The sequence below is a fragment of the Artibeus jamaicensis genome, unplaced genomic scaffold, assembly GCF_021234435.1.
Source record: "Artibeus jamaicensis isolate MK-2021 breed Jamaican fruit bat unplaced genomic scaffold, CSHL_Jam_final contig_1015, whole genome shotgun sequence".
Lineage (NCBI taxonomy): Eukaryota > Metazoa > Chordata > Mammalia > Chiroptera > Phyllostomidae > Artibeus > Artibeus jamaicensis.
In genome coordinates, this window is record NW_026521194.1 from 8,568,543 (window position 1) to 8,592,415 (window position 23,873).

General features: G+C 45.3%; 1 protein-coding gene and 1 pseudogene across 1 annotated transcript in view; one reads left to right on the forward strand and one right to left on the reverse strand.

Moving 5' to 3' along the window:
- Positions 1-23,528, reverse strand: part of TTLL4 (tubulin tyrosine ligase like 4) — a 37,092-nt gene extending 13,564 nt beyond the window's left edge. Inside the window, 5 exon segments of the mRNA XM_053668855.1 lie at positions 2,502-2,565; positions 2,932-3,041; positions 3,949-5,417; positions 5,419-5,744; positions 23,304-23,528. Coding sequence (XP_053524830.1) covers positions 2,502-2,565; positions 2,932-3,041; positions 3,949-5,417; positions 5,419-5,442 — 1,667 coding nt within the window. The 5' untranslated portion in view covers positions 5,443-5,744; positions 23,304-23,528.
- On the forward strand, positions 8,487-19,815 carry LOC119039498 (V-type proton ATPase subunit G 1-like; annotated as a pseudogene).
- Positions 23,529-23,873: the final 345 nt, after the last annotated feature.

Below are 23,873 nucleotides of genomic sequence, written 5' to 3' on the forward strand. Positions count from 1 at the left end.
CACGATTCTTACAAAAACAAATATGGAACTAGAAATGCAATAAACTATTACTGGCTAGAGAAAAAGCAGCAATATTTTCAATGATCTTCCTGTAATTGCCAAATATTCTATAATATTGTAAAAAAGTACATTTTTCATAAAGAAAAATAAGATTTTAACAATCCAAAAGCATTTCTGATTTTAGTCATCCTTAAAATGCAAAGTGGCTGGAATTCCTCAACCTCCACGTGTCTGAAAAGCCTCAGATAAATAATGTTTTAAGCCTCAAATAAATAAGAAGTTCTGTGCATTTTGTAGGAGTTAAATTAATGAATGAACAAATTACTAACCAACACCTTTTGTGAATTTCATCTTATAAAATCAGAGAGGTTAAATGAGAGACTATGCAGCTGATTCGAAGTGGCCTGAAAACTCAAACCTAAATCACCCTTAAGCATGAAAAAGGTGGAACTCCAAGTCAATTCAATTACATGTTAGATGTCTTTCTCTTATAGAGAGTGGAGGTGCTTAGTCAACATCCAGTACATCCAAGTAGAAGCACCTTTGCTTTTCTGAAAGGAGGATGGGTTAGGCTGAAAGTAACAGAAATGACGCACCAGAGACAAGGTACCTGTGACAGGATTTCTAGCAACCTTCACAGAAATTCCAACTCTGTCTCTCCACTTTCCCAACAGCTCTCTCCTCCTTGCTGGTTTGGGGCTCTATGATTGGCAGAGCTGCTGCCACTGTCATATTCAGAGATGCAGCTTGCTTTGTCCATACTAACCAAGGCATGAAAAGCTACTTCCACTCTTAGCTTCATCTAAGGCCCAGCTGACACACAGAGAGACAACCTGAGCCTGGATGCTCCCATGTTAATAAGCAAGCCTCAATACATGTGGCTGAATTTCTTAAAGCCAGAATGGAAATTTTTAATTAAAAATAAAATAAAATGAACTCATCAATTATGCATACACACACACAAGAAAAAAATACACACACACACATACACACACATATACTTTTATATTTTCAGTAGAAGTTATTTTTAAAGAGAAAAAAAAAACCTTTAATGTTTAGTATAGGTTGACCAAAAAGTTCTTTTGTTTTTTTTCTGTAAGACAGCTCTAGTAGTGCTTAGTTGTCTTTAACTTCATTTGAAACAATTTTGTTAGATTGTATTTTGACAGCTGTCATATCAGCATGTATTAAAACAAAAACCCAAAACATCAAAATTGGTGCATTTTTATGTCACCATTTTAACACTGAAGATAGAAGAATATACACAACATTTTCAGCACATTATGCTTTATTATTTCAAGAAAGGAAAAAACGCACCTGAAACTGCAAAAAAAACCAAAACAAAACAGATTTGTGCACTGATCAAACATGTCAAAAGCAGTTTGTGACGTTTCGCGCTGGAGACTTCTCGCTGGACAACACTGATTGGGCAGACCAGCTGAGGCTGACAGCGATCAAACCAATCAACCTTCTACCATGTGTGAGATAGCTGACATAACTCAGAATATCCAAATCAGTAAAGCTATTGGAAAAATGAAAAACGTGTCTCTTATTTTATGGAAAAAACCATACAAACTTTTTGGCCAATGCAATACTCTGGTGGGGGGGTCTTTTAAATATTTAACAACACAATATAATTGATGACAGAGCCTCGTACTGAGAGACAGTGTTGGAAGTGGTAAGGGGAACAAAGGAGATGCTGCTGAAGAATGTTAACTTCCTACCCTGAAAGGTAGTGTGTACGATCCTGTAGCAAGTTCTAAAAATCTTGAGCCCAGTGATATGCCCTAACAGTCCTGCACGCCCTCCTCTCCCCTAACGCCCCATCTCAACTGGATGCAACACCTGCCGCTACCTGTTTCACCAAAGAAGGGTCTGCGTTAAAGAGCAGCTTTCTGGTCCCCTAGTCAGAGGCAGACCGGTGTCACTGGGACTCCACCAAGGGCGGTCGATAAAAAGCTGGATTAAAGCTGGAGAATTTTTAATTCAACCTGTTATTATTAAGGCCAATGCCAGTCTTATTTCCCAATGCAAAACTAACCTCGGAAAGCAGCAAAGGGAGCATTTCCAAAGGCTGCAATCCGTGGTTAAGTGTGTCTCGGGCTGCTTCTGACAGTGGAGCACGTGTATAACGCGAGGTGGCAACTGTCCTCACGTGGGTGGCCCAACTAGTAATTTACCTCAAACACTGTTTCTTCATTAATTATTCACTTTCTAACCACTTTTTGGAATTATTTGCTTTTTACATGAGCAATTTCTTGGAGCCTAAAGACTGAATCGTAGCCTAAGAAACATGGTACTGTTCTTAAGTCCAGTTGACAAAATGTTTCTGGTGCCTTCCATTGCTCCTTATTTGAACATTAAAGTCCTAAATGTAAAAATGTGGTAAAAATGAGTGAAGGTCAACAGGGCCACTGATGACTTAGGTGGTTAATCTCTTTATAATCTTAAAAGAGACAGAAAATGAGCATCTACCAGTGATCTACACAACCAGCACTCACCGAGAGATCACAGCTACCGACTCGCTGGAGGAGACGGAACTGAAGGAGGAGCGCTCCGACTCTCCTGGAGGTTGGGGGAAGCAGAGAGGTTGTAAATGGGAGAGGCTGCGACACACACCCACCAAGCCCAGGTGGCCCTTCCCTGGACATACTGGCTCAGCCTTCCTGCAGAGCCACAAGCACCACCCTGCTGCCCTGCACTGCCTTCCTCGAGCTCGACAGCAGCGGGGAGAAGGCAAGACTGGTGGGGCAGGAGGACTAGAGAACCAAGTCCCTCAAAAGCCACTACCCACCACCCTTGGATCCCCAAGGCAAATGAAGAATGCAGGTGGTAAAGTGGGTCAAAGACCCACTGGTAACAACTGTTAGCCCCCTTCCCTAGTGGGTGGTGACCAATGCCCAGTTGGATGTGAGAGGGTCCCCTACTTACTTTCCTCCTCTTCATTTTCATCATGGCTACAGCAGTCTTCCAAACCATCCACCAGCTCTTCTTCTAGATCTTCAACCTCAACCTGGTCTAGCTGGAGGTCAGCAGCTGAACTATAAGAAAGCATCATGCCCCCAGCCCAGTCAATTCCATAACAGAGGTCACAGATAGATTCTCACTGCTTCGTCACCCCACTGTTTCATCATCCCCCACTGTTCGTCTCTTCCCCAGTCACCAACCTGCTGTCTCTTGCCTGAATCTCACACTTCACTTCTCTTGTCCTCAGAGCTTAGGCCTGGCCATAATGGTTCCTCAACCCTACAGCCCCCATTCTGCAGAGAGGCACTATATCTTTTGTCTTCTTTGAAGTCCCTCAAGGCATATAAGTCCAAAACTGTGCATCCCAAACACCATCCATGAATGTTTGGTAGTGGACTTCGAAGTCCCTAGGCTGCTGTCTGGGAACTCAGAACAAGGCAGGCCTCGGTGAACCAAGGCAGTTGACAGGGAGCCAGGAGAAGAAACCAGGTACATACGTGCATGTCCCACCTCTGGGCTGTCCTACCAGGAACGACTGACAACCTGATTTGGTTTGGAATCAAGTAGAAAAGTCACAGACGCCAACTTGTGAGGTTTGGGATTTTTATTTTTTCTCCCTGGCTATAATCAGAGTAGGGGTCAGCAAACTCTCCCTCTGAAGGACCAGACAGTAAATATTTTCAGCTTTGGGGCCACTCAGTCTGTCACAACTAGTCAGCCCTATCACTGCAACAGGGAGCTGCCGCAGACAACATTAACTCAACGGGTCAGGCTGCGTTTCAGTAAAACCTTACGGAAGCAGGCAGTGTGCGGGATTTGGCCTGAAGGCTGTGGTTTGCTGACCTCTGTCCTAAAGTGAAAGTCATAATTCTGGGCAGCTAAAAAATAGAACCAACCTTCAGAGACACTGGGTTGGTGTCAGCAAATTTTGGTATATGCATTTTACTGATCTAAATGAACAAAAAACTCTCTCCAACTTACCCAATATCCTTAGCAGGTGAGTCTAGCTCCCTGGCTTCTTTAGGCCCCTCCTTCCCAAGGTGGCCCAGATGGATGGAAGAGAGGCGGGTGGCCACATCAGCTAAGCCAAAGGGCTGGCGGGGACAAGGCAGAACTGGTGTTTTGTCTTCTCCAAGTGGTGAGGAGTCGATCACAGAACCATGGGCAGGGCTGCGGCTGAGCCCGCCTTTGTGTGAGGCAAGGAGGTGAATGCTGATGCGTTTGGTACAAATGACTGTACTGTCCAACTGCAAGGTGTCCGAGGTTCCAGGGAGGACCCTGGCTGCCCCAGCACCCTCCGGAGGCAGCTGCTGGCCCACCACGGGAGGTTTCCACCGACTGTTCCTGTTGAGGAGACTCCACTGCAAGCTGGGGTTCACTGAGCCAGATGATTCAAACTGGTAGCCTGGCCTCAGCTTCTCAAAGCCACTTGTATTGAACTTCCTCACAGCCTCAGTGAATTGAACCTCCTTGGTTAGAAGCTGAGGGACAGAGTCGCCATCCAGGCCACAGGGACGTGGCTTTACCTTCACGGCTATGTTACCCTGGTTGTGCTGGGGGGAGGCAACACTGGTGGTGGAAGTGTCTAAGGAGCCAGGGGTCGGCAGGGGGCCGTGCGCGAGGGCACCATGTAGGACAATGCCATTGCTCTTGGGTACCTTGTGCTCAGTAGGCTGGAGAACACAGTCTCCAGTGCCCCCTGCGTGATTCCAGGAGACAAGCTGGATCTTGGGTGAGGATACTGGCTTTAGGCCCTCTGTGGCCTGTGAGAAAGGCACTTTAGTGCTATTTGGCCGCATGAAGGAGTTGTTACTTAGCACAGGCTTGTAGGAAGAGGAGGAGAGTGGAGATAGCATCTTCCCTGAGATGGCAGAGGCCAGTCTCTTCCCTGAATGGTTTTCCCCTGCTGCTCCCAGTGAGAGGTATGGGTCTGCGGGGCAGGATGCCATGGACTGGGCCATGGCGGAGACTGGTAAAGAAGTGGCTTTATTGGCAGTGAGTCTGACAGGAAGGTGCTTTTGAGGGAAAGGAAAAGGTCTTTTTTCTGATGGGCTTGAATGTAAGCAGAAAGACTGCAGATGCCGATAAGTTCTGTGCCCCCAGCTGGAGCGGCGGTACAGCAGGGTATTGCTGAACAAGCCGGGTACCCACAGAGAAGGCTGGTACCAGGAGCTGCGATGGCCTGTAAGGGCAGCTGTGGTCCCAGAGCTACATGAAGTTCTGGGGCAAAAGAAATACGCTGGCTGGGGTGAGACACCCAAAAGGCGTGGGCTTAACCTTGCTGAAAGGGTCCCCACGTGCTTCTTCTCCAGGTTCCAGACTGGCTTAACCTGTCGCTGAGCCTGAGACCAGGCCTTGCCCTCAGAGGGTTTCTCGGGTGGCAGGGCAGGCACTGTGCCCGAGGGACCGCTCTGTTTAAAGCCGTTTCCCTGGCGGAGACCAATACTGTAGGTGCTCTGTTCCTGTTGAGGCCATGAGGGGCCCACCTCACGGCCGCATGACCTCATGGCCCAGCTCAGGTGCGGTGCCACACATCTCCAAAGGCAGCGGCTGCATCCTTGAAGTCCGTCAGCCTGAGGGGAGAGAGACGACTGGGAATGGGACAGAGCCAGGGGGGCAGACCCGCTGCCGCTACAGTGGTCCTCCAGGAAGCAACAGTTCCACCTCGCTGTTTCTTGGGTGATCTGTTTTGGTCATCCTCTGGGGCTCTGAGAGAAGAACACTGGAGTCCTAGGGTGTTTTCAGCGGTTTTCCTGCTGTCCTCGCTGTGATCAAACCTGGTGACAGGGTTGGGACTGGTGAAATCCCAAGGACTGGGACGTTAAGGCCCATCACCGTGAGTCTGCTCATGTGTTGCCACTCTCCCACTCAGAGAGCTCTTTCCTCTCTCCTCAAAGAAACCAAAAACAACAACAAAACACCCACCTCCTCTCTCCCCAACCACGACTTTACAAGAGTGGCTTCCTTCCCTCACCTATCACCAGTGTGGCTAGGAATAAGACGACTCTGGGGGTGGCAGAGACACACGCCAATACCTTCCTCCTCACCAACCAATTCGGAAAGGTCAAAGATCACTCCAGAAACAGATTTTACACATACTGCTCCCTGACCAACTGTCAGCAGCCCCTGGTGCAGTCTGTTCTTTGTGGTTAAGAGTGGCAAGTTCAGATACGGGCAGAGGATTCCCCTGCCGCCCTGGCGTTCGTCTGGAGCTGAGGCAGCAGTTTCACCTCTGCAAGCGTCTTGTCAACTGTACAGACTTACATTCCATCCACGTGTCCGTGGTAAAGAGAAGAAACGAAATGGAAGCAGACACCAACACTGTTTTCACTCTAAATGACTTTCTCCACAGCAACCACAACAGGTCAGGAGAGTGCAGAGAGCAGAGCAGAGAGGCAAGAAGAGGCCAGGAGCTTTCTTTGCTGCCGGTCCCAGGCTTCGGTCTGGGCTGACCCCAGGGATGAAGAGCCCGTCGCACACGTTTGCTCAATGTTTCTGCTAAGGCAAACTCTCTGACACAGCCAGCAGTTCTGGGTTCCAAACAGACTACTCAGCCTGGCCACTTACTTTCTAAATCACAAGCACAAAATATTCTCCAGTTTTCACATCTACAGGAAAGGTGGGCCTACTTTCACGGAAGCATCTTGGGGATGGGGGTGGGGGTGGGGAGAACAAGGCCCTCTATAAGAAGTCCTTCAACCAGGATCATTCTGATTGGGAGCCTGCCTCCCCAAGTATTTTCAGAGTGGCCAGAGGGAAGGAATTCACAGATAATGTTTTTGTTCAAGTTACATTTAAAACACAAACTTCAGGTCATCCCCATAAAATCAATAAATATTTAAAAAACTGAAATATAAAAATATACAGACTTCAACAGGGAGAGGACCTTGTATTCTGATAAGAGAACAATGGCAAAGGAAGATCCATGATTGCACTTTACAGCCACGGGAACTGCTGGGTGGCATCTGCCAACAAAGAGCTGCAGACATCGCCCTCTTTGCCTACAAGTCTGCCCTAAGTACAACACAGACCCCACAGCTCAGCACTGCTGACACAGGAAACAAGAGAGGGCTAAACACAGCATAAATGCTACAACCAGACTTTGATGCCTGTGACCTCAAATTAAGGTCACAGGAAAAAGCCCTCCACCAAGTCTGAACTCTGGAAACACCGTGCAGGGAACAATTACATTCCACGCACGTAGAGTGGAGAATAAACACAAAGGAAGGAGCCAAGCCTGCCGGTGGCTTTGCTAGAACACACAGGAGAGCGTAGGTTGTGTACGTTCAACAGACTCACAGTCCCAGCTCACGCTGCCCTCTCAGGACTCCACATCTTGCCCCACCGATGTAACACGACAGACACACCAGAGTGACGGGAGAAAGGGGTTAAGAAAATGAAGCTTCACGCAGATAGTACCTGAAAAATACCACACTTGTGGTTCCTCATGTACATTCTGTTATCACAGATCTTCATGTCCTTTCTAGGGCCGCTTCCTGGAGCCCTTTCCTCTTGAATATCACCTTCTCCAGGTAGCCTTCCTGGACTCCCTGGTTCAAACGGAACGTCTCATCTCTGTGTGTGCCATCGTCACTGTTTTTACTGTGCTGAGCTTTAATTATGGACTACTCATCTACCGAGAAGCACACCCTCCAGCTGATGTCCCAGTACAGGGTCGGCGTACAGTAAATGCTCAATACTCTGTTGAATGAATAAACTGAAAAGGTACAGTAAATGAAGGAGGAAAACACTAGCACCAGTGAACACTCATCCGGACACCTAACAAATGCTAGGTATCAGGTGCTAGGCATTTTGCCTGTATTATCTCATTTAATCTTCACAGATACCTCACATTCTCTTTAGTGATGATGAATCTGAGACTCAGAAAAGCTAAGTAACTCTTCTATAATTAAACAACCAATTAGTGTTGCCTAGATTAAAACTCCAGTTTGCCTGACTCCACAATGCCTCTTAAATAGGAATGAAAACACACACTCCGGCACTATCCCCTCAATCATCCTTAAGCTTCTGGGTAAGACAAAAGCCAGGTTGGAAACGCCGTTGCACTGTTGATGCTGAGCGCCTCCATGGGCGCAGTGGCCGAGCGCGCCCACTGCATCCTCACCACACCACAGCCAACCCCCCTCCCTCATGGCCCCGGGTGCCCACTGCACACCACCCAGAGCTGGGGGAAGAGGCCCACCTCTCTGCAGTGAACCCTACGCATCCTCAGTGCCAGGAACACCGAATACAATTAGCTTGGCATCTAGTTGACTTAACCCCTGACACAAATGAGGAAGAGGAAGGCAAAGCTGTGGGTGGCCTGCTTCCAGGTAGAATGTTACATAGGTCAGCCGGGCAAGTGCCAGAGTAAAGTGGATTCTCTTCTCTCTACAGAATTCCAGATCTCAGGTGTCTTTGCAATGGCCATTTCCCACTCCTTGTTCCCTCTCATTGTCCCCATGATGAGCTGGGTGGCAACCTGGGAAAAGGCCACCTGCCTTCCCAGAGACGCATATATGGACAAGCAGGTAAGAAGACATTTCTGTAAATCTCTTTTTGAGAAATAGCTCCACAGCTAATAAGAGACACCCAGAGTTGGCTAAGATGGCTGCGTCAGGAATTGCCAAGCAAAGACAAATCTGTCAGACATTCTGCAGTGAGTAGCTTCAAGAACACGAAGTCAACAGTATCACATATAAACGCTCCAATCTGGCATCGCTATTTTTGGTTCAGAATTAGTATTTGTAGACAAGGGAAGGATGGTTGCTAAAAGCAACTCTCACCTTTCTCCTCAGAGATTCCTAATGAAACCAAAAGTCCACGTGAGGAGGAAGCAGAGACCTAGTTAGAATGTCGAGGGCCCACTGACTGCTGCCACAGGTCACCTTTTCCTGCACCCTGCCCTCAACAGCACTGCCACTCAAGTGCCAGGAAATGACCACGTCGCCAATGCAGTGACCAATTTCAAAAAGCTTTAGAAGGCCCAAAATATAAAAGTAGAAGAAGTGAGAAAATAGTTTTAAAATCTAATACATTAAGAATGGTGGTTTCTGCCATAAAATCAAGGTCCAGATGAGCACATCACGTCTGGCACCCAGGTCCCATAGCCAGCACACACTCAGAAGGCAGTTCTTCTGCAAGGTCGTAAAACCTGCCCCCTGCAGTGGACACAGGGCTCTGACACAGTGGCTGTGAGACCCTTCTCCCAGCTTTTACCATGGGCACCGAGACGACACAAACGTGCTATGTCTGTGTGTGCGCCTTCAGAACCGAAGTGACAGGTTCCCGCCTCCTAGGGGACAAGAACAAGGAGAAAAGGTATTCGTATTTGTTGAAGGCCTCACACAGGCCACTAATGAAAGCTTTATTTCAGAAACATCCAATTTAAGCAAATCTAAACTTATAATAATTGGTAATGATGTAAACTGAAAGGATTCACAAGCTCCATTATTTTCATTCAGCCCACATACCTTTTTTTAGCCACATACATCCACTACTTAGGGATAAACGAAGGCATTCCTGCTTGCTCTAAGTCCAGAGGGCCCACCATTCGTTGACCCTCCAGGAAACAGCTTACAAGGAACTTATTTTAAGAGCAAATAAACTGACCTCATCTGGCAAATAATATTTTGAATAATCTAACATATTTTAAAGAGCGACTAAGCTTACACCTTTCTTGCTCCTACACATCCCTAGGAAACAGAAGAGCAAATAGGGGTACAAGAGTTCAAGTTTAGAATAAACAGGCCTGTTTCTCGCTAAATTCCTCAACATCCAAACAGGAAAATGTCCAATTGAAAAGAAAGGTTAGAGCAGCTAAGGAAAGAGTTTTTGGGGAAAAAAGTTGCTCTGAAAAAAGCTCTCAAGATGTTTTTTAATAGGTTAATGAAAAAACAAAGATCTGGAAGAACTTTGGGGAAGGAAAAACACCAGATGAGCCTGAAATATGCCGTAAAAAGTAAGGAAATACTAAAAATCTGATAGGGACATGACATAAGATCGGAGAAACAACGAACGTCACACTTAATAGTGAAACCCTAGATGCCTTCGCTCTAAGGCTGGGAACAAGGCAAGGATGTCTGCTCTCCTCATTTCTATTCAACGTTGTGCCAGAAGTATTCCCAGTGAAACAAGGCAAGAAAAAGAAATCAAAGCCACATAGACTGCAAAGGAAGAAGTAAAACTGTCTTTACCTTCAGGAGTATGATCTTATCTTGCATATAGAAATTCCTAAGAAATCTATACAAAACCTACTAAAATACGCAGGTTTAGAAAGATTGTAAGATACAAGATCAATACATAAAAATAATTTCATTTTGATATACTAATAAGCAAGTGAATTAAATTAAATTCCATTCATAAGAGCATCAAAAAGAATAAAATACTTAGAAATGAATTTAACAAAAGTACATTAAAAACTACAAAACACTGTTGAGAGAAATTAAAGACCTCACCCTTTACGGAGAGATATAACATGCATGAATTGAAAGACCTGATACTGTTAAAATGGCAATTCTTCCTAAACTGATCTACGGAATAAATGCAATTCCTATCTGGAGACATTGACAAGCTGATCCTAAAACTTACGGAAACTGAAAAGACTAGAACGGACCCTGGCTGGGTAGCTCAGCTGGTTAGAACATTGTCCCGATACACCAAGGTTGTGGGTTCAATCCCTGGTCAGGGCACATACAAGAATCAACCAATGAATGCAAAAATAAGTGGAACAAATCAATGTTTCTCTCTCTCCCTCCCTTTTTCTCTCTAAGAAATCAATCAATAATTTTTTAGAGGACTTCTGCCAAGATGAAGGCATAGGTGGAAACACTGTGCCTTCCCGCACAACCAAGTTTAAAGACAACAAAGTTTTAGTAATAAAAAACTCAGCCAAAACACAGAAAATTGAACTAAACAGAAGTCTGACACCAACGAACCTTTCAGCCAGACCAGTAAGAGGGGTAAAGCCAGCAGCAGAACCGGGTCAGACAGGAAAGATCCACTGGACCGACCGAGGTGCATGACCCAGGCGTGCAGGAAGCCGCGGGCGGATCCCAGGTGTGGAGTAGCAACGGGCAGACCCACTGAGGGCGCAAGGCGGCAGGCTGACCACGGTCACACACTCGCACACAGATAAACCAGCAAAGGAGCGAGCAGTGAGACAGACCACACTCAGGCCCCAGCGGTGGGAAGCAGCAGAGGGGACAGCTATTGCCCCTCTTTGACCCTGCCCCCACATACAGTGTCACAACCCAGCAACCTGGGGGGCCCCGCCCTGGTGAACACCTAAGGCTCCGCTCCTCTTATGTAACAGGTGTGAATAGACCAAAACATGGCTCAAGAAGAACTCAAAGCCCCAGAGCCAATAACTCTAAGCGACGAAGAAATAGCAAAACTTTCAGATGCACAGTTCAAAACACTGGTGATCAGGATGCTCACAGAACTGGTTGATTTTAGTCACAAATTAGAGGAACAAATGAAGGCTAAACTAATGGAAATGAAGGGAAATGCACAGGAAACCAATAGTGATGGAAAGGAAACTGGGACTCAGATGAAGGGGGAAGACCAGAAGGAAGAAAAAAAATGACCAAACAGAAAAGAATGAAGAAACAAGAATTCAAAAAAATGAGGAGAGGCTTCGGAAACTCCAAGACATCTTTAAACATTCCAACATCCGAATTATAGGGGTACCAGAAGGGGAAGAAGAACAGCCACCAGTGGAAAACTTGTTTGAACAAATAATAAAGGAGAACTTCCCCAATCTGGCAAAGGAAATAGACTTCCAGAAAATCCAGGAAGCTCACAGAGTCCCAAAGAAATTGGACCCAAGAAGCAACACACCAAGGCACATCATCATTACATTAGCCAAGATTAAAATGAAGGAGAGAATCCTAGAAGCAGCAAGAGGTAAGGGGACAGTCACCTACAAAGGAGTTCCCATCAGACTGTCAGCGGATTTCTCAAAAGAGACGTTACAGGCAAGAAGGGGCTGGAAACAAGTATTCCAAGTCATGAAATCCAAAGACCTACAACTAAGACTGCTCTATCCAGCAAAGCTTTCATTTAGAATGGAAGGACAGATAAAGTGCTTCTCAGATAAGATCAAATTCAAGGAGTTCATCATCACCAAGCCCTTATTATATGAAATGATAAAGGGACTTATCTCAGAAAATGAAGATAAAAAATATGAACAGTGAAAGGAAAGCAAACTCACAGTTATTAACCACCACACCTAAAACAAAAGCAAACTAAGAAGACAGCTAGATCAGAAGCGGAACCACAGAAATGAAGATCACATGGAGGGTTAGCAACAGAGGAGTGGGAGGAGGAAAAGAGGGGAGAAGGTACAGAAAATAAGTAGCATAGATGGTAGGTAGAAAATAGATAGGGGGAGGGCAAGAATAGTAGGGGAAATATAGAATCTAAAGAACTTGAGACACGTGGTCATAAACTAAAGGGGGGGAATGGTGGGGGAGGGGGTGTGCAGGGTGGAGGGGAATGAAGGGGGGGAATAGAACAACTGTAATGGTATAATCAATAAAATATATTAAAAAAATAATTTTTTTAAAGAAAAGACTAGAACAGCCTAAACAATTTTGAAAAATAATGAACAAAGTTGGAGAACTTATACTAGCTAATTTCAAAACTTGGTATAAAGCTACAGTAATCAAGGTGACATAGTATTAGCATAAAAATAGATATACAGATCAATGGAACTGAAAAGAGAAGAAATAAACTCATTTTAATGGTCACAGGCACACTTAATTTTATTGAGCTTTGGTTTACTGGGCTTTACAGATGTTGCATTATTTACAATCACCTGCGGACAGCTCCGAGAGGGGGTTTTGGGGGAAAGGGGTTGAACAAAAAGGAAAAAGGACTCATGGACACACAGACATCAGTGTGGTGACTGCGGGGGTGAAAGGGGGATAAATAGTCATGGAAAAAATTTAAAAATAAAAAATAAAAAGAAACAAAGAATGATATCTACACAGAAAAAAAGAATGAATAACAAAGCAAGTGTGGTAAAATATTAACATTTGATTAACTCTGGGTAAAAATAAATAAAAACTCTTTACACTATTTTTACAACTTTTTTGTAAGTCTGAAATTATTTCAAAATAAAAGAAGTTAAAAAAGAAAAAGTCATTATTACTACTTAAAGGGAAGCTTGGTTTCCTCTGACCAGGAGGCGGGTGGTGCACAACCGACTCGACCTTTGCTCTGAAATTGGACTGGCAGGCATGGGTTTCACTCCTCGCTCTACCGCCTGAGGCAGGCTGGACCGGGGGATCCGCCGTCATCTCTGAGGTCCAGAGTGAGGTCACATGCCGGATGAAGAGCCTCACCAGAACATAAAGGCTGTTCAGTGAGGCCACTGGAGGCGGCCGCCTTCACATAAACTAGCCGCCCAGCACACTCCACCCTCACCTGCCAGTGACTTTGCAAACTATGGCCTAAGGGGAGTTTAAAAGAGAGGGCGCACACCACAGCCTTGCAGTTAAGTTTAATAGCATGTTCTCTGGGGCCCATCAACACAATGAGGGGGCAGAGGGGAGGCTCTCAAATTTTTAGGGAAGAAATGCTGTTTAAACCTGATTCTATGTGAAAATCTCATTGCCCAACAAAACACAAGTCTTATCTTGCCTTCAACTGCGAGAGCAGTGCTGTCAGCACCAACACACAAACAGGAACGTAGATGCTGAGATAAGGACTTCAGGGCGAGCATCAGGAAAACCAGGGGACAGTGTGGGAAGTGCCAAGTTCTCTGTGACTGCTGTTTTTCAAGGAAGGAACACGTTATCTTTTAATCTCCTTGAAATTAGATGGAAATTTAGTCAGGTTTTACTAAAAAGTCACGCTAAGGGAAGTGGGAGGACTAATAAAGCAGGAATGATCAATCACGTTCTTCAATGAATCTTTTAGAGCCTATTAATCTTTTAGAGTCAGACAAAGGAAATAATCTGCAACTGCACAAAAGACTTCGGTTAAAAAACATCCAGGCAGAAGGGGCTAAGTCGCTGGGTTGGTGTTTATGAAACACAGAAACTCCCGACATGCCCCGTGATGATGATTTCACCCCGCTCTCGGCAGATCTTTGCTACCACTCACTCAATCCATCAACGGGTCCTTCCAAGTTCAAATACACGTCTTGAATTCATCTCTTCTCAGCTTCAAATATATGTCCTTGAATCCATCTATTCTCCTACATTTCCAGTTACTGCCTTAGTCCAAATCACCACCATCTTTCACCTGCTGGTGTCCCTGCTTCTTCTCTTACCACTTCTTCTAATCTGTTCTCCATACAGTGGCCACGGTGCTCTTTTCAAAGGTGGCTTAGAGCCACTTGCACGGCTCCAAGGCCTGTGACCGGACTCCTGACTCGCCTCCTGACCTTATCAGCCACTTTCCCCCTCCCCAGGGTGTTCCCAGGGTGTTGGCTGTTCCCTCTAAACCACTCAGATGGCTGACTGTGAATGGCCAAGCCAGTTAGTATTCAGCTAACAGCGGCACCTCCAAGAACCAGCTCACCTACCCTAATACTGCAACACCCCAATCACTCCCTATCACATTACCTTGTTCTATTCTGTTTCATTCTTCCACTATCTAAAATTATACATTAATACTGTCTTATAAATACCCAAAGAAACACTGGACAGATAAACAGAAACTGATTTTTAAAAAGATTTATTTATTTACTTTTTAATTAATTTATTTTTTAAAATATTTTATTTATTGAGCCCTGGCTGGTATAGCTCAGTGGATTAAGTACGGGCCTTCAAATCAAAGGATCGAGGTTCAATTCCCAGTCAGGGCACATGCCTGGGTTGCAGGCCAGTTCCCAGCAGAGGACGCACTAGAGGCAAACATACACTGGTATTTCTCTCCCCCCCTCCTTCCCTTCCCCTCTAAAGATGAAGAAATAAAATCTTTAAAAATATTTATTTATTTATTTATTTATTTATTTATTTATTTTTAGAGAGAGGGGAAGGGAAGGAGAAAGAGATGGAGAGAAACATCAGTGTGTGGTTGCCTCTCGTGTGTCCCCTTCTGGGGACCTGGCCTGCAACCCAGGCATGTGCCCTGACTGGGAATTGAACCAGCAACCCTTTGGTTCACAGGCCAGCACTCAATCCACTGAGCCACACCAGCCAGGTCTATTTACTTTTTTAGCAAGAGGGAAAGAGAGGGTGAGAAACATCAATGTGAGAGAGAAACATCCATCAGCTGCCTCTCAGACACGCACTCACTGGGAATGGAACCTGCAACCCAGGCATGTGCCCTGACCAGGAATCAAACCAGTGGCCTTTTGCTTTGAGGGACAACGCCCAACAAACTCAGTCACACTGGTCAGGGCCAGAAACAGATTTTTTAAAATCAGGTTACCAGCGGGGTCTGAGACTTCTCTGTGTATACCTTTTTCTATCACTTTAATTTCTGAGCTATATAAATTAATCACCTAGTCAAAGACCTTATTACTTTTTAAACGAAAACTTCACTTTTTTATTTATTGTATTTTTCCCATTACCATTTAGTCCTCTTGACCCCCCGCCCCCTGGCAATCACCACACTGGTGTCCATGTCCATGAGTCCTTTTCCCTTTTTGCTTGATTCCTCCACCCCTCGAACCTCCCTGCTCCCCCAGCTGTCATCCTGCTCTCCATTAAATGAAAACTTTAACAGTTAAACATTCCCTTGCTATTTGTCTATCTTCTCCTCCACAGTGAAAGCTCTGTGAGAACTGAGACCTTGTTCACACAGCATATGCCCAGCCCTGGGAATGTAATCAGGGTTACTTAAATATTTGCTGGATAAACAAACGTGTCTACAGCAGGTGTGACCAGCAAAGCCACACGATGGAACTCTTCAGACCCAGTGGGCGCTCCTCGCCCACCACCAGCCCGTGTTACTACTTACCTCGGTGCACAAACTCCGCCCCAGCCACGCCCAACTCCTCCACCACCTTTTCCTCTTCCTGAGGCCCCTCCAAAGTTTTCCACAGCGCCTCTCTTTTATCCTCCCCTGCATCGAACCAACCTGCTCCCTCTATTTCAACTATTATTTGCAGGAGAACAGCCACTTTTCAGACATGACCTGTCTCAGGCCTCACGTCCTCCTCACCAGTTGTCCATTCCACCTCTTCCACATGCGCGTCCGACCACTTCAGTCCAGCTTGTCCAACTAGCTCTGCTCCAACTAGCTCTGCACCCTTGACCTTCCAATTTCTTTCAGCGGAACCTTCTTTCTCCCAATCACATGAGGAAAACTTAAGTCACCTCTGACTTCTTCCTTTGCCTTATTCTCCAACGCCAAACCAGACCCCAAACTGACGAAATCCTGTCTTCACAGCTTCCTCTTTTGTCCACCACTACCCAGACCTGGACTATTGCAACAGCATCCAGACTGAACCGAAATTTGTGCCTTCAGGGTCTGCCCACCCTCCTTTTAAGTCCTCAACCAAGGATACATTTATTAATTTTAGAGAAACACTGATGTGAGAAAGAAACCTCAATTTGTTGCGTCCCACACGCACCCCAACCAGGGATTAAACACACAACCTAGAGATGCACCCTGACCATGTATCGAACCTGCAACCCTTTGGTGCACAGGAGGACGCTCCAACTGGCCAGAGCACAGGATCTGCCCCTTTTCATTCCACCCTGAGTTGGTCTTAACACTAAACTCCTCGAATAAACTTTTCAATCCTGTCTACAGAATTTACCACACTAAGCCTCTTCCTTCTGAATCTTTATCATAGTCTACTTGGCATTTTTGTTGTTTTTTTTTTCCCACAGACCAGCTCAAGCCCCACTCTCTCCATGAATAACTTTATCTATTCGTTCCTCTCATTTGACACTTTGTAAAGGCCACCTTTTATCACTGTTCCCTTTCTACATGGATATGCCTCATAAGCTCCACGAAGGTTTTCATGGGGAAGCCCCGTGTCTCTGTAACAGACAACTGCAGAGCTAATCTGGTAGAAGGGGAGATCTCCGCCCTTGTCTGACTTTCTCCTCAGCAATGCTGCCCACCTCTGCTCCCACGACAACATGGGGGGGGTGGCCTAAGGCTCCCCAAAACAAAGTTTAAAAAATAATTCACTTGAGAGTGATGGATATGTTTTGTGTCAGTTATACCTCCACAATGCTGTTTCTTTTTTTTTTTTTTTTAAGATTTTATTCATTTATCTTTAGAGGGGAAGGGAAGGAGAGAGGGGAGAGAGGGAGAGACATATCAATGTATGGTTGCCTCTCATGTGTTCCCCACTGGGAACTGGCCTGCAACCCAGACATGTGCCCTGACTGGGAATTGAACTGGGATCCCTTAGTTCGAAGGCCCATGCTCAATCCACTGAGCTACACCAGCCAGGGCCCACAGTGCTGTTTCTAAAACAAGGACTAACACTGACCAGTGTGGTTCAGTTGGTTGGGCATTGTCCCACAAAGGGAAAGGTCACCAGCTCAATTCCCAGTAACGGCACACGTCTGGGTTGTGGGATGTGTCTCCAGTAAGGGGTGCAAATGAAAGGCAACCGATGGGTGTTTCTCTCCCTTTCTCCCTCCCTTTCCTTCTCTCTAAAAGTAAATAAATAAAATCCTCTTTTTAAAAAAATTGACTTAAAAGGACAAGAAAGCAGGGTAAAAACTGCAGAGCATTCTAAAGATAAACAAAATGGGCTGGCTCAGCCCAATCCCCAACCACCCACCCCCGTCACCAAGTACAGGACTGCAGTCAGAATCCCACCACACCTCCCGGGCTTCAGTGCCCCCCCACCTCCCAGCATCTAGTCTCAGGAATCTCACCATCCTGCTTTGTCATCTTTACACAGCATTCAGAAACTGCCTATCTCTTTCTGCTTTCCACTCTTTGTGGGGTAATTCTGCCTCAAGTTTGCCTCCTTAAGTAACAGAGAATGCTGGGCAGCCTAAACTTGAAAATCTACAGCTGCTGTCTCAAACCATCAAGTCTCCAGGGGCCAGGCCCAGACCAACTTGGACAAAGTATCTATTTCTACAGAAAGCAATTATTCATCAGCACTGATTAAATCACTCTCCTGTCTTACAGGAGTGTGTGTAGCTGCAGTTTCCTTTTCCTGCTCTATCTGGGTGTGTCCCCTAGGTCACCAGGGAAACTCAGGACATCAGGAATGGTTCCGAGTCTGCAGTCTGCAAGATCTGTGATGAGATGACTTTGCTTGCTCAGTAGTTACACTAAAGACAGAACTGACTTACATGGAACCAAATAAAATGGAGAGGAGTATAGGAACCAGACTCACTTTCTCTTATGAGATAAATTCCAAGCTAATCCTCCCTAAAGAAAGCTGGAGGAGCAATGAATTTCTCAAAGCCCTACTGAGAAAGGAAGGTCACTAATCCAGCCCTAATGAGAAGGGAGGGTCAGTACTGCACACCACAGTTCAGTAAGACAACAGGAGTAGGCAAAACTAGGGAAAAATACTGCTCACAGCAGCTAGGACTGAGGGGGGAATCTACAAATTACTGAAAAGTAAAAAACAGGTGAAGGCTGAGCATAATCAGGAGCCTACCTTTCCTGAAGCTGTGACCTTTCCCAGCTTCAGGAAGGACCCTCTTTCTGCCTCTGGAGGTGAGCTCTAGCGAGCAGTGGTCCGCAAAGTATGATGGTTCACAGACCCTGAGGGAACCCCAGGACCCTCTTGGCAGCTCTGCCAGGCGAACCTGTATTCATAACTTAGAGGTGGTTTCCCTTTTTCACCAGGCTGCTCTTTGCAGTGATGGTGCAAAAGCAACGGTGGGTAAAGTGGCTGGCACCCAGTTATATCCTTCATCACCACATACTTCTTCACCACGCAGCGATAAGTACCAGCTTTACCTGAGAATGTCCTGGGTGACGCAGTAAAAAGGACTAAGTGTCAGTCCTCAAGTATGCCTTCTTAATAGTCTGTGTGGCAAAACAAGCACACACAACACGTAAGAGGCATACAGAAGATGACGATGTCTCAGTAAAGCATCGTCTGAGCTGCACAAAGCTTCTGCAGAGCACGTGCTTACTTGAAAGACCAAACAGCACACAAGTGGTGGGTTGGTCAGATGTTGGTACTTTGGCAGGTATTTTCGGAAGGGGGGAGGCGGGTACCCAAATCCCATCACATCAAGGAAAACAACAGACAGTATTTCTTGCCAGTAATAATGTTTGAGCTTCCAAGAGAAAATCAGAATTCCGGCAAACTTGTCTCTGCCACCATGAGCTTGACCACTTCCCGATACTTAACCACTTTTCTAAGGAGCATGGTGGCAATATGATTTTTCAATACTGTGTAATAAAATGCAACATTTGGAAGACCTGCATAACTCAGGGAATCAGTAGTTTCCAAATACCTATCACACAATGTTACAGAGTCACACATGTGTAAAAGATCAGGTCAAAGTGAGAGACCATTGGAGAAGCTCAGATCTTAAGCAGTTGGGCCAGCTGATCTGTGGGGCGATGGAGAGGATTTAGGCTGCACACCTAGGCTTTCAAGCCACCGCCACCATGGCCTGTCTGTCAGTCACAGGGCATCCAGCAGCTACTGCAGGCGGAGAAGGCATCCGAGGCCCGCAGGCTAGAGAACTGGAGGCTGAAGCAGACCAAAAAAGAGGTGCAAGCTTAAATTGAGCAGTACTGCCTGCAGAGGGAGAAGGAGTTCAAGGCCAAGGAAGCTGCGGCTCTGGGATTCCCACAGCAGTTGCAGCACTGAAGTGGAAGGACACCAGGGAGAAGATGGCCTATTTCCAGCAAAACAGGGATGAAGTCCTGGATAACCTCTTGGCCCTTGTCTGAGACATCCAGCCAGAAATCCATGAAAACTACCACATAAATGGATAGGAGAGGAAAGAGCACCTGTTCCACGGACTGGCATTCTGCATGCCTCCATAGAATATGAAGCGCTTGCAAAGCTTGAGTTATATTGTTGTGGAAAGGCATGAAATTATTTCTATGTATTATATAGTAGGTCCTTTTACTTTCTGAGAATAGCAAACCTAAAGCTTGTACAAACTTAGAACTTATCCAAAGATTTCATCTTTTTACCTCATATTTCTTAGGAATTCAATGGGCGTACATTATCTGCTTTTTCTATGCCTTTTAGCCCAAACAATATATATATATAAGTACTAATTTTTCTTAGATATAGTAAGAAACATTTCTTTTAAAGAAAGAAAGGGATTAAATATATGTATTTTTTCCCCTAAAGCTTTCTGGAAGGGGCCTTATCTGTGAAAAAGTAGTAAAGTAGTTGTTCGTAACCTGTGTAAAGCAGCAACCAGCCTTAAAATAGTCCTTTCTGGCCAAGGTTAGAACAATGAATTCTAGTTTAATTGTTAGAGCTGCTTTCAGTAACTCTTAATCAAAAGTACGAGATGAAAGAATTTAAGAACTGTTACATGCTATTACTTGGTATACTGATAGTCATTTAAGAGTGAAGACTCTTTGTCATGCAAAAAAAAAAAGACCAATGGACTTTACTGTAACAAATTATGAAGTTAACTGCTATCATTTCAGATTCCACATCGCAACTAACTTTCACAAAACCACCGTTTGTTACTTTTTGTGTAGTACCAAAGAAGAATAACCACAATTATCTGAAAAGGCTATAGCTATACCCCTCCTTTTGTCAACTAAATTATCTGTGTGGGGGTGGATTTTCTTTATAATTCAACCAAAACAACATATTACAACCAACTGAATGTAGAAACAGATACAAAAATCCAGTTGTCTTCTATTAAGGCAGCTTCTCACTAATCTTTTGAAATGATAGTATTTTTCATTTAAAAAATGCTACTTTGCCCTGACCAGTCTGTTTGGTTGGACATTGTTCTATGAAGCAAAAGCTTGCTGACTTGATACCCAGTCGGGGCACAAGCCTAGGTTGCAGGTTCAGTCCCCCGTACAAGAGGCAACTGACTGATGTTTCTTCCCCTCTCTCCCTCCCTTCCTCTCTCTCTCTGAAAATAAATAAATAAGTACATAAAATATTTTAAAATGCAACTTATATTAACTTGTAATGAATTACTTCTAAATGAATTAATAAATATTCTTATTATGGTGAATATCAAGATATATACATAATTCCACATTAAAAATATATATATTTAAGACCCTGAAGAGCTTATGAAGTGCAAAAATCTGGACCAAAACTCTGGACACCTCTGGTCATGAATACCACTGCCTGTCCAGGATATATGAATAAATGAGGGCACCTAAGGACAAGGTCCTTTGTATTTTGGGTCCTAGAGAAATTAGTACTCTCAGTATTTGTTGCAAAATGCCAACTCTAGCTTCCAAGTTCTGCCAGAAGAGAGAGTGAGAAGTCAGGTCATTATAGAAAAATTTTCTCTATATTTCACTGACAGATCAAAGCATCTGATCCTATGCTAAAATCCAGGAAGCCAATCAGACAATTCCAAGGTCATAAAGGAATCTAGTGGGGCAGCTAAACTTGCCTCCAGATTACGAGTATCAGATCCTGAACTTAAGGATTCATTGACATACAGTCTTCAACAAAAAACTTCTCACTTGCATGTTCATTTTTATATTTGGTCCTAAATTTTCTACTTCCTTCTTCCATCCTTTTCCTCTACCCATGCTTTCAACGTTGATGTTCCTCTGAGCTCAGTCTTCTCATTTTGCCTGGCACATTTAAGTAAGCACTCAATAAATAGCAGCTGTAATTATTACCACAAACTCTCCCACGGCATTCTTAACTTTCCACTTCCTGCGTTCTTAACTTTCCATCATCACCCAGACCTCTGTCATGAGCTCCAAACCTGCAGAGTGACCTCCTGGGTCTTTCCACCTAGATGTGCGGCAGGGACTTCAACTCAACAGGTCCAGAGTATAACTGTTGTATCTTTCTCCTCAAAGTTAAGTTAAATAAATAAGATAATTAAAACTTATTTTACCAAAGCAAGGCATGCAATTACAGTTTATTTCAATTACAGTGAATCCTTAACTTAGTTCTTTTTTAGAAAAAGTTTAGTATTTTCTTCCTCCTCTTCACAAAAAATTTTTTTTAATTTATGATGAAAAATTTTAGAATTCGACTTTAAGATATGCAATACATGGTTTTAAAAATTCTTTTGGGGGTGCATGAATAAACCATTTAAAAGAGTATGTTGTAGGAAAACCACAGGCAATTACAGGAAAGTAGCATTAGATTTGTGACCGAGATCACTGTAGTGTAGTGTAAAGTATATGGGTTGAATAGGAAGGATTTTAGCCTGCAGGCTGGGAGCTAATGAGCAAACTGTAGAAAGGCTAGAGATGAGGAATTTATGATGGTTGCAATGGGAATGGACAGGATTTAGAGAAAAGTTAAGGATGACAGGGTGATCAGACCTGGTGGCAGAGTAGATGTAGGGAGAATAAGACAGGAGCAGTCTGGAATGATCTGTCTGATTTCAGTGACAGGTGGGTGTTGATGAAGAAGGAACTATAGGGACAAGAGGAGCTTGTTGATTGGCTAAATCAACAGGTGCTGAAGTTAAGGAAGATGTCTTTCGGAATATCTGAGGGATGAGTGCATAAAGAAGGGAAGATTAAAACATTTCTTAGATCCAGAATAGAATTGTGAAGACCAGAGAGTGGGGATACTGGTGTTCCAAATGAGTCTGAGTTAAACATCTTCCTAATGTTCCAACAGAGCACACACCACACAGTATAGCGAATGCTTGTTTAACTGATTAAAATCTCCCCTAGACTACAAGCTCTGTGAACACACCTGTCCTGTTCACCACTGTATCTTCCCAGCGCCTTCCATGGTGGCCTGGCTCATTAAATATATTAATTAAATGAAGGGATGATGGCTGGATAAACGAAGAGTTAAATTCCACAGGACTTCAAATGCTGTTTTAATCTCTTTGGCTTAGGAAAGTATTTTTCTATAGATACTGAAGGTGGGGAAGTAACAAAAGTGGGTATCCATAATCAGTTCAGCCATGAAGACTGAGAGGAGCTTGGGCTCACACCCAAGGAAGAATTTAAACCGCAGAGCGGCGGGAAAGAGAAGGCACGGAGGCCTAGGGTAAGGGTACACTGCAGGGTTCGGGTACCGAGAGGCGGGGTGGACTAAGTTCACCGGCGCGGTGGCGGGGGACACGGGTTCCGACGAGGCGCGAAGTCCTAGCTAGTGGAAGGGCGAGGGCCCCTGGCCTACTAGGGGATGGAGAGGTGGCGGGCAAGAGAGGGACTGGGGCGGAAGGGGCCAGAGGGCTGGGGACTTGCGTGAAACGACCCTGGCGGAGGGAGTGGAGGGAGAGTTGGGCCGGTGGAAGGTCCTGCCGGTCCTCCTCGCAGCGGTCGGCAGCCGCACTCACCTAGCGGACCCAGCTTCGCCCGGGCAGGGCGCCGGCTCCGGGTTGCTTCCTCCCCTGGCCTGCTGGGCTAGCAGGCGGGCTCAGGCGCCCCTAGCAACCACGCACTGCTACGCGACCCGCGCTCTCAGCCGCCAGCGCCGCTACCGCCTGCCACGCGCTGCGCGCGCCCCCAGTGGCCAGACCAAGGGCCTGGAAGGGGAGATCTTGGCGGGCGGGAGGTGTAAACGCGGGGAATCTCGGAGATTGTGGGAGACCGCCCTGCCTTGCGCACGCGCAGACGCTTCAGTGCGGTGGTACTGGGCAGCCGGCACTCTGGGAGACGTAGTCCGGAGATTAAATCCCCGAAAATGCTCTCTTCAAGATTCTTTCTCCCTATCATGGTTCCACCCAACCCGTTTGCACTTTCTTTAGCCATGCCTTAATTCGCTCTTCTGATATCAGATATCTCGGGCTTTATTAAAGGATTTTCTCAATAGTTCTTTCAAGCTGAAGGCTTTGAGTTTGATCCCAGGGAAAGGGAGATTGGCAGATTCACTATTTCCCTTCAACCAAACGTCCCCTAACTCCAAA